At 46.5% G+C, this 10,951-nt stretch overlaps 1 protein-coding gene across 1 annotated transcript; it reads right to left on the reverse strand.

The window, feature by feature from the left end:
* Window positions 1-418: 418 nt before the first annotated feature.
* On the reverse strand, window positions 419-9,449 carry LOC149456337 (SLAM family member 8-like). Its single transcript, XM_089685131.1, has 5 exons — window positions 9,398-9,449; window positions 7,158-7,484; window positions 6,749-7,042; window positions 4,344-4,454; window positions 419-1,835 (listed from the first exon to the last, which is right to left on the reverse strand). Exons 1-5 carry the CDS (start codon window positions 9,447-9,449, stop codon window positions 1,576-1,578), a joined length of 1,044 nt encoding a protein of 347 aa, XP_089541257.1. The 3' UTR covers window positions 419-1,575.
* Between the last annotated feature and the right edge of the window lie 1,502 nt (window positions 9,450-10,951).

Raw genomic sequence — 10,951 nt, forward strand, 5'->3', positions numbered from 1 at the left:
GACTGCGGCCACTGTGAGTATAAAATGCACTGGGGTCAATGGGAGTAAACAATGCTCCACAATTGGTTTCAGAAGAAGAAATAGTGACCCATCATTGGTGTCAGTAGCAGGAATGATGCCCCACTGTTGGTGTCAGTCTGAGGAATACTGCCTCGTATCAGTGGGAGGAATATTTCCCCAAGGGCCAGATAAAGGCAAGCAAAGGGCCTCTTGGCTACAGTTTGGAGACCACAGTTCTAGACACAGGTTGCCTGATCACCATCCAGGCTTCTCGAAACCTCCCAGACGTGAGTATTCTTATACCTTATATCAGGGGTGGGCAACTGTGGCCCTCCAGCTTTTGTAGAACTACAAGTCCCATGAGGCATTGCAAAACTGACAGTTACAAGCATGACTCCCAAAGGCAGAGGCATGATGGGACTTGTAGTTCACCAACAGCTGGAGGGCCACAGTTGCCCACCCCTGCCTTATATCATTCTGATCAAGCCTATCACTGACCTCATGAAACCCATTCCGCACTCACAAGATTCTCTGGGGCTTTCCCCCCATTTTTTCCCCATCCTTTGAAGCACCTCCGCTACCTTTTCTAGACAGATGGGTCATCAATGAGGAAACCAGATAAGTGGGTGTTTATCTGCACTGACTGCTATTCTCTGCACAGCAGGATGCAGGGGCAGAGCTTTTGGATCCACGTGGGATAGTCCTTCAGCCACATCAGCCACATGGTAGGCATCTGAAGAACATTGAATGATAACATAGCATGAAACTCAATGTTCCAATGTAGGCTCTTGGATCTGCAGAGCCTCCCTTTTTGGATCCACGTGGGATAGTCCTTCAGCCACATCAGCCACATGGTAGGCATCTGAACACTGAATGATAACATAGCATGAAACTCAATGTTCCAATGTAGGCTCTTGGATCTCTGACCACCATAGCATTCAACTCTATGTTCCAATGTAGGCTCTTGGATCTGCAGAGCCTCCCTTTTTGGATCCACGTGGGATAGTCCTTCAGCCACATCAGCCACATGGTAGGCATCTGAACACTGAATGATAACATAGCATGAAACTCAATGTTCCAATGTAGGCTCTTGGATCTGCAGAACCTCCCTTTTTGGATCCACGTGGGATAGTCCTTCAGCCACATCAGCCACATCAGCCACATGGTAGGCATCTGAACACTGAATGATAACATAGCATGACACTCTATGTTCCAATGTAGGCTCTTGGATCTGTGACCACCATAGCATTCAACTCTATGTTCCAATGTAGGCTCTTGGATCTCTGACCACCATAGCATTCAACTCTATGTTCCAATGTAGGCTCTTGGATCTGTGACCACCCTGCAGAACCTCCCTTGTTTTTCCAATTTGTATCAAACCAAAAACAGAAGGTGGTAGGTATTTGCAGTACAATTTGCATTAATCCATTGGTGCTTCATTTTATGGTAGACCTGCAAACTCCAGATAGGATTATACTCATTTAAGATCTTCCTCTGGTCCTGGTTAAAGGTTTTGATTTTCATCCATCCTTGCATTGACGAAGCTCCAGTTTGCCATTTGGCTCCCTCTTCATGTCATACAATTGTCTCCACTTTATGTGTTACGATCGTCCCAGGACTGAGCTGTACCGTCCTCTCGTCATTGCTGTCCTGTTCTGCATTATGGGTAAGGATCGTCTCTCCATTCTGTTGGGCTGTCGTCTCCTCGTGGTCTTGAAGGCTAGTCTTCTCATTCTCGAGTGCATCATTCTCTTCATCCATCTCTTCATCCATCTGTAGTATTGTCTCCTCGGTACAAATGTTAGTTCTCTGTCTTCCTTTTACTGGGGTTTTACCTGTAAGAAGGCAGAATGAGTATTTTATTATGCCGATACCTAGCCGTTGCTTCTGCAGCAGAAGAAACACATTTTATGACCATTTACTAGTGTTTAGTATTAACCTCTAGCAGCAGAGGACCATGTTCAATCCCACCAAACTGATATCTATGCAACGTTGATGTTAATTTACTATATGCCTCCCGAAGAGTGCACTCCGTGGGCCTTTGTGTTAAGGTGGATGAAGATCAGAAAACCTTGCTGGGCAGTGACAGTGATTGACAGATGAATGCCTATGGGATGTTGGCATACCGGCCAGTAGGACCCTCTGGTGGCATTTACTCTCCACACCAGTTCCGTATGGCTGCCTTCTATGCAATCATCTACCAAAAACTCAACTTGGAGCCTGGGACAAAGAACAATGCTGACCATTTGTAGGCCCTGTTGGCCACGTTTTCTTTAATTCCATGGGCATAGATGTCATTTGTTGAGACCCACCTGGTGGGAGTGCTCTGAGGTTGGACAGAGGCCCTGGTCTGTATGTAAGTAAATATACGAAGGAGTGAGATATGTCATTTGTTGAGACCCACCTGGTGGGAGTGCTTCAGGGTTGGAAAGAGGCCCTGGTCTGTGTGTAAGCAATAGTACGAAGGAGTGAGATATGTCATCAGAACACCTACAAGTGGGTTTCAAAGTGCAAAGCTCTTCTTTTATCACATACTTGATAAAGAATGTAGGACCCTCTGGTGGCATTTACTCTCCACACCAGTTCCGTATAGCTGCCTTCTGTGCAATCATCTATGAAAAACTGAACTTGGAGCCTGGGACAAAGAACAATGCTGACCATTTGTAGGCCCTGTTGGCCACGTTTTCTTTAATTCTATGGGCATAGATGTCATTTGTTGAGACCCACCTGGTGGGAGTGCTCCAAGGTTGGACAGAGGCCCTGGTCTGTATGTAAGTAATAGTACGAAGGAGTGAGACGTGTCATCAGAACACCTACAAGGGGGTTTCAAAGCGCAAAGCTCTTCTTTATCACATACGTGATAAAGAATCACCGTGTAGCCCGGAAACATTGTCTTTTCTATGTAATCATGCAATCTTGTACTGAAACACGCTTGTCAGTAAGCTGGCAACATAGCTATTTCATGTTGTACACCAGTGATCTCCAAACTGTGGCCCTTTGCTAGCCTTTATCCAGCCCTTAGGTCACTATTCCTAACACTGACACCTAATGTGCGGCATAATTCCCTCAACTGACACCAGCAATGGGATGCTATTCTTCCCACTAATATCAATAATGGGGCCCTATTCCATCCACTAACATCAATGATGGGCCAATATTCCTTTCAGTGATAGCAATGATGGGGCACTACTCCTCCTGCCAGGGGCGTATTTACCACAAGGCAAACAAGGCAGTTGCCTAGGGTGGCATTTTTCAGGGGGGGGGGGCAGCACACCCTCCTGGAAGAAGGGATGGAAGAAGGGACACATGTGGCTTGGGGACCAGATGGGATCTGAGAGAGGTTGCGGGCTGCTTGACTCTGGTTCCTGGGAATTTCCAGAGCTGTGAAGGTATGTGTCTTTCTCTCTCTCGCTGAGAGGGGAGTGGCCGATGTATGGAGGCGATGGTAGTAGAAGGTTCTCTCGGGTGGGAGGGCGGGGGTGTTTTTGGTCAATATCAGGCTCTCTCCGGGGTGGGGGGGCAAATTTTGTGTTGCCTAGGGCAGCACAAAACCTAAATACACCACTGCCTCCTCCTACTGACCACAAGCACTATGCAACTCCCCCCTGTCTTCTATAGGTTTCTATAAGTATAGTGGGAGGGGGAGTAGACCAGAAAGCCTGAATATTTATGGGACTCCAGCCAATCCCTGGAGACGTGTGCCCAGTAGGTGGAGAGAAGGCTCATAAATAGCCTTAGGCATGGGCAGTCAGCGCGGTGTTCCTGGGTCCAGTCCTGCAGGGCAGGAGTGTTAGAAAAGCCTTTGTGAAGACGCCAAGGTCCCAACTAGGCTTAGCTGGGAGGCCTCTTCACACAGAATGAAAGAGGACCTCATCAGTCTCCTGCCACTCCTTCACTGCTCAATCACAGGCTGAGAACATGGAAGTGATCCCCAAAAGCCTCGTTTAGGACAAGTACTGTACCTAATTTCAATATGGTATCAGCCTTGATGTCAGGGTGGGGTATTACTAGAAGCCAATTAGGTGTGCTGCAGTGCTGTGTTGACAAGGAACAGGCTAACAGAATAAGAGAGGAGAGAGAAGACCTCATCATTCTTCTGCCACTCCTTCATTGTCCAATTACATGCTGGAAACAAGGAGGTGACCAGGCCGACTGTGTTGTCCGGTAGAGTTGTGTAATTTCAGGGCTGACTGAACAGAAGTTCAAACCCTTTGGCTGGTAAAATACTCCTCAAATGTAGCTTAGCAAGACCTCAGCAGCCATAGTTAATAGGAAAAACATATTTTTTAACATTGATCTACAACAAGAACCCCTCCCCCCCCCCACTAACAACATGAACTCACCTGCAGTTCTGGTAAAAAAGTAAACACAGATCATTGCGGTGGTAAACATGATAATGAGTGCAGACACGACAAATATCATTATTTTTCCATTGTTCATCCTAAAATCATTGCCTGTGGAGGGAAGAAGTGTTGAGAAAAAAATGTCTCTTTTTTACATATCAACCAATTTATTCATAATCATTTTTCTACAGCACTACTTTAAAGGGAATGTCAAGGACTCCACATGATATCCATGAAGCTTGTTAAAGATATCCTGTAAAGTAACAATGGTCACCTGGAAACGTTGTGAGGGAAAGTCTCTCCAAGGGTTTCTCAGACACCAATTAAAATGCAGTATGGTGGAAAAGCTAGTAGTATTTGGTCACGTTTAACTGGACTAGTTCTGTCACGTTGAAGACCTTTTGTAGCTTACCAAGCAACCTCAATTCTGAAGAAGTGGCTTGGAGAAGCTATGAAATGTCTTCAACAAGAAGTCCAGTCAAATCTGACTAACCAATACTGGCTATAACCTGGATAAATGAGAAGCTTCACAGACATATGGTGTGAAAGGGATGGACCTCTATGAGGTACTGTATATGGACACTAGGTATCCATTGAGGCAGGGGCGGAGTGACAACTCATGGGGCCCCCGGGCAATAGGGGATCATGGGGCCCCTGTGTCTTCGCCCACACTCAAACCACACCCAAAAAAGCATATGAAAGGTACTAGGGGCATCTCATGGGGCCCTCTACTGACCCCGGGCCCTCGGGCAGTGCCCGAGTTCCCAAATGGTCAGTCCGCCCCTGCGTTGGGGAGATCTATAGAAATTTCCACCAGCATATCCTTCTTGACGAATTGTCTTTTCAGTAGAGCGGCTAAGCTAATAGTAGTTGGTCACATTTAGATGGACTAATTCTGTCACGTTGAAGACCTTACCAATGAACTTCTTCAATTCTGAAGAAGTGGCTTGGAGAAGCTATGAAACATCTTCAACATTACAAAAGAAGTCCAGTCAAATCTGACTAACCAATACTGGCTATAACCTGGATAAATGAGAACCTTCACAGACATATGGTGGGAAAGGGATGGACCCCCTATGAGGTACTGTACATGGCCACTAGATATCCATTGGGGAGATCTATAGAAATTTCCACCAGCACATCCTTCTTGACGAATTGTCTTTTCAGTAGAGTGGTAAAGCTAATAGTAGTTGGTCACATTTAGATGGACTAGATCTGACACGTTGAAGACATTTCGTAGCTTACCGAACAACTTCTTTAGTTCTGAAGAAGTGACTTGGAGAAGCTTTGAAGCATCTTCAACATTACAAAAGAAGTCCAGTTGAATCTGATTAGCTATATTATGGCTATAACCTAGATAAATGAGAACCTTCACAGACATATGGTGTGAAAGGGACGGACCCCCTATGAGGTACTGTATATGGTCACTAGGTATCCATTGGGGAGATTTATAGAAAATTCCACCAGCACATCCTTCTTGACGAATTGTCTTTTCAGTAGAGTGGCAAAGCTAATAGTAGTTGGCCACATTTAGATGGACTAGTTCAGTCACGCTGAAGACTTTTCGCAGCTAACCAAGCAACTTCTTCAATTCTGAAGAAGTGGCTTGGAGAAGCTTTTTTCAAACATCTTCAACATTACAAAAGAAGTCCAGTTGAATCTGATTGGCTATATTATGGCTTGAATAAATAAGAACCTTGACAGACATATGGTGGGCAGGGATGGAAGCCCTGTTAGGCATATGGCTTCCTATGTCTACATTGAGATCTACAGAAATTTCCTCCTGCACGTCTCTCTTGAAGAATTGTCCTTTCTTCAGACATCAGTGATAAAGTACAACCAACCAAGGTTTTGGGATTGCACAGGGTCTGTTTCTCATAGCACATAGAAAAAGATGCCTTCCCTTGAGAAAGGGGCCCCTGCACACTCCTGAAAGTTTGGTTGGTGATATTTGTTAACTGAAGTATGAACAAAGGACTAATCTTCTTCAAGAAAGGTGTACTGGTGGAAATTTCTGTAGGCTTAAAATAATGGAGGGCGCCATCTCTCCAGTCCCGTACAATCACTCTGAAACTTATGGGCATTTGTCTGTGACTCATGCTCTTTGTCCATTAGGGAGATTCTTTTCACTTCTGGTCCTGAAGACTGTGATTACTAAGACAGGAATTGAAGAAGAATATCTCCAAAGGGGAAGTGAATTTCCCATTTAATTTTCCACATTGGAAGATTTCCCCTAACCTCTTGTTCCATTAACTACCACATTTGGATTTTCCTATTACAATTTATCCCAGTGAGAATGGTCACCAGAACAATAGCAAGGGGACAGAAACAGCAAAAAAAAACTTGACAGGGCTTCTAATATTGGCTATAAAATAAACATTACACTACAAATTCATTGGCCTTACCTGGTCCAGCTAAGCAGCTCGTCCATGGGATTACGGATGTATGTTCTTGGTTGATTGGATTGGTTACAACACAGGTAAAGGAGACCTCTTGATGAGTTGAGGTCAAAGTCATCGTAAGCAGGCGTTTGTCATCATAAAGCCTGTATGTCTCATTTAGCAGATCCCCTTGTCCAGTCTGAATCATCCAACTATAGGTTACATTATTCCCTGTGGTCACACTGCAGCTGAGGAATATGGCGCAATCTTGACCTTGTCTTGACACAAAGACTTGGACCTCTGGCTTGGCTGCCACCTCTAGAAATGATGAAATTTTGATATAGGTCAACATACAATAATGTTATTAAGAATTATGTGTTTGGAACTTAATAATACATAACAGGTATGGGTTCTGAATCTACTGAGCACCTACCGTAGACAGTGAGATGAAATTGATGAAGCTTCATGTGTCCTTGAGTGTCCACCATTTGACAAGTGAACATCCCAGTGTCCTTCAACTCTAGCCCCGATATTTCCAAAGTGAAGTTTTGAAGAAGTTGGACTCTGCCGTGGAAACAAGACTGATACGTTGTGTCCAAGGATCCTCGGGAAAAAGAGGCCACCAAATGATCTACTGGAGAAAAGTGTCTCCAGAAGACTTCCCTGGGATTAAATCCTGGAGGAACCAAAGGTGACAGAAGGACAGACCCACCCTGTATTCCTGTAATTGGAGTGACTTCTGCAGAATGACAAAGACTGCCTGTAAAAAGAACACAGGATACTAAAGAACCAAAACACCAGTTATGCTTTACAGTGGACATTTTCGCAGCTTCACAAGTCTGTATGTATAAATTCCTGGTATTTATACAGCTACAAACAATTTACACAGCACTTTATATATTGTACATTCAAATTAGTCTGTGCCCTCAAGAGCTTACAGTCCATAACACACACAGACACACACACAGACCCACACACACACACTTTAGACAGCAACTACATGCATGTCTTCTTTGGAGTGTCTTTGGATTGTGGAAGGAAACCGGAGTACTTAAATATAAAACACTTAGGGCACATGGAGAACATGCAAACTCTATGCATGTAGTGTTCTGACCAGGATTTGAACCAAAGACCCCAAGAAAGGAGGAGAGAGAGAAAGGAAGAGAGGGAAAGAAAGAGAGAGAGAGAGAGAGAGAGAGAGAGAAAGAAAGGAGGAACAAGAAGGAGAGGAAGAGAGGGACAGAAAGGAGTAGAGGGGGAGAGAGAAAAAACAAGGAGGAAGGGGGAGAGAGAGGAAGAGAGGGAAAGAAAGGAGGAGCGAGAAAGAAAGGGAAGTAAAGGAGGAGAGAGGATAAGAGAGAAATAAAGGGGGGACGAGAGAGAGAGGAAGAGAGGGAAAGAAAGGAGGCATGAGAAAGAGAGGAAGAGAAGGAAAGAAAGGAAGAGCGAGAAAAAGAGGAAGAGAGGGAAAGAAAGGAGGAGAGAGAATAAGAAAGAGAGAGAGAAAGGTGGAATGAGAGAGAGAGGAAGAGAGGGAAAGAAAGGAGGAGTGAGAAAGAGAGGAAGAAAGGGAAAGAAAGAAGGAGCGAGAAACAGAGGAAGAAAGGGAAAGAAAGGAGGAGCGAGAAAGAGAGGAGGAGAGGAAGAGAAGGAAAGAAAGGAAGAGCGAGAAAGAGAGGGAAAGAAAGGAAGAGTGAGAGAGAGAGAGGAAGAAAGGAGGAACGAGAAGGAGAGGAAGAGAGGGACAGAAAGGAGTAGAGGGGGAGAGAGAAAAAACAAGGAGGAAGGGGGAGAGAGAGGAAGAGAGGGAAAGAAAGGAGGAGCGAGAAAGAAAGGGAAGTAAAGGAGGAGAGAGGATAAGAGAGAAAGAAAGGGGGAACGAGAGAGAGAGGAGGAGAGGGAAAGAAAGGAGGAATGAGAAAGAGAGGAAGAGAAGGAAAGAAAGGAAGAGCGAGATAAAGGGGAAGAGAGGGAAAGAAAGGAGGAGAGAGAATAAGAAACAGAGAGAGAAAGGGGGAATGAGAGAGAGAGGAAGAGAGGGAAAGAAAGGAGGAGTGAGAAAGAGAGGGAAAGAAAGAAGGAGCGAGAAAGAAAGGAAGAGAGGGAAAGAAAGGAGGAGCGAGAAAGAGAGGAAGAGAAGGAAAGAAAGGAAGAGCGAGAAAGAGAGGGAAAGAAAGGAGGAGCGAGAAAGAGAGGGAAGTATAGGAGGAGAGAGAATAAGAGAGAGAAAGGGGGGACGAGAGAGAGAGAGGAGGAGAGGGAAATAAATGAGTAACAGAGAGAGAGAGGGAGAGAAAGGAGGAGTGAGAGAGAGTTCACACTATTCCGGTCCATTGCGATGCCTTGGCATTATCTTGTGCATTAACGTGTGATATGTTAATATATTCTACTTCCTATTGGCTGCCAATGCACCACAACAGACCATTACACCCAAGTGGCCTTTTGGGGGCAGCGCAGCACATCAATACAATCACTGGACAGCATTGCTGAGCAGGAAGAAGAGCCAGACATCACCCGGTACATATATATTTACAAATCTCTACATCTTTTGCAAAACATTAACACACATAATTCACATTATTTACATTGAACTGCTTAAATCTGTCTAAAGAAAAAATAAGAAGAAGCAGAAAATATATCCCCTCTAAACCAGAGCATTTCCCGGGGTCTTACCTGTGAGTGGCAGCAGTAGCAGGGTCAGGATCCGGCACATTGCTCCCGCCATGCTGATTATACTGGACGGCTGACCAGTGGTTTTAGGTCTGTGTGCTGACTCCTCTGCGGTCTGTACTGAAATCCCCTCTGATCACGAAGAGAAATTTGTACACAGAGAATCCAAACTTCCCCTGATTTCCCTTCTCATGACCAATGGGGACATTTCATGTGGAAAGGGGAAATCCAGTTGTGGTCGGTGATGCAAGAGCTCCTGAGTACTGACATGTCTTCAGAAATTCTTCACTTCTCCAACTTCCACGGAGCAGATATTTGCTGGGATTTAAGGGGACACCGTAACTGAAATGTTATACTAGATACAGACACAATGGGGGAGATTTACTAAAACTGGAGAGTGCAAAATCTGTGCATGGTAGCCAGGGCCGGGGACAAGGGGTGGGCGGGAGGGGCGGCTGCCCTGGGTGCAATGGTTTACTGCAGAGTGAAAATGTCAAAGTTCAGCTGATGCGTTTTAAAGGGGGGTCTCTTCTTACTCAGAGCTCTAAAGAAGAAGGGACCCCCGCCCTTCGAAACCCGTCAGCTGAACTTTGAGAGTCTCCCCTCTTGATGTGATTTGCACTGGTCTCGCACTTCAATGTTCCTTTTTAGTATTTTATACGCTTGTTATACGGCTTTGTTTATGAGTATACATCGCATCTTAACCACTTCCAGTCCGGACGCTTTCACCCCCTTCCAGTCCGGACACTCTCACCCCCTTCCAGTCCGGACACTTTCCCCCCCTTCCTGTCCGGACACTTTCCCCCCCTTCCTGTCCGGATGCTTTCACCCCCTTCCAGTCCGGACACTTTCCCCCCCTTCCTGTCCGGACACTTTCCCCCCCTTCCAGTCCGGATACTTTCCCCCCCTTCCAGTCCAGACACTTTCCCCCCCTTCCAGTCCAGACACTTTCCCCCCCTTCCAGTCCGGACACTTTCACCCCCTTCCAGTCCGGACACTTTCCCCTCCTTCCAGTCCGGACACTTCCACCCCTTCCAGTCCGGACACTTTCCCCCCCTTCCAGTCCGGACACTTTCCCCCCCTTCCAGTCCGGACGCTTTCACCCTCTTCCAGTCCGGACGCTTTCCCCCCCTTCCAGTCCGGACGCTTTCACCCTCTTCCAGTCCGGACACTTTCACCCCCTTCCAGTCGGGACGCTTCCCCCCCCCTTCCAGTCCGGACACTTTCACCCCCTTCCAGTCCGGACACTTTCCCCCCTTCCAGTCCGGACACTTTCACCTCCTTCCAGTCCGGACGCTTTCACCCCCTTCCAGTCCGGACACTTTCCCCCCCTTCCTGTCCGGACGCTTTCACCTCCTTCCAGTCCGGACGCTTTCACCCCCTTCCAGTCCAGACACTTTCCCCCCCTTCCTGTCCGGACGCTTTCCCCCCCCTTCCAGTCCGGACGCTTTCCCCCCCTTCCAGTCCGGACGCTTTCCCCCCCTTCCAGTCCGGACGCTTTCCCCCCCTTCCAGTCCGGACGCTTTCCCCCCCATCCAGTCCGGACACTTTCCCCCC

This window comes from Staurois parvus, unplaced genomic scaffold (genome assembly GCF_062004578.1).
Source record: "Staurois parvus isolate SC_StPar_1 unplaced genomic scaffold, SC_StPar_1.0 ptg000363l, whole genome shotgun sequence".
Classification (NCBI taxonomy): Eukaryota; Metazoa; Chordata; class Amphibia; order Anura; family Ranidae; genus Staurois; species Staurois parvus.

What these genes read in the sequence shown, in the direction of transcription:
- LOC149456337 (XM_089685131.1), bottom strand. Translation starts at nt 9,449, where the DNA reads ATGGCGGGAGCAATGTGCCGGATCCTGACCCTGCTACTGCTGCCACTC. An exon ending in GCTACTGCTGCCACTCACAG is followed by an intron (nt 7,485 to 9,397) that starts GTAAGACCCCGG and finishes TTCTTTTTACAG; the next exon opens with GCAGTCTTTGTCATTCTGCA. An exon ending in ATTTCATCTCACTGTCTACG is followed by an intron (nt 7,043 to 7,157) that starts GTAGGTGCTCAG and finishes CATCATTTCTAG; the next exon opens with AGGTGGCAGCCAAGCCAGAG.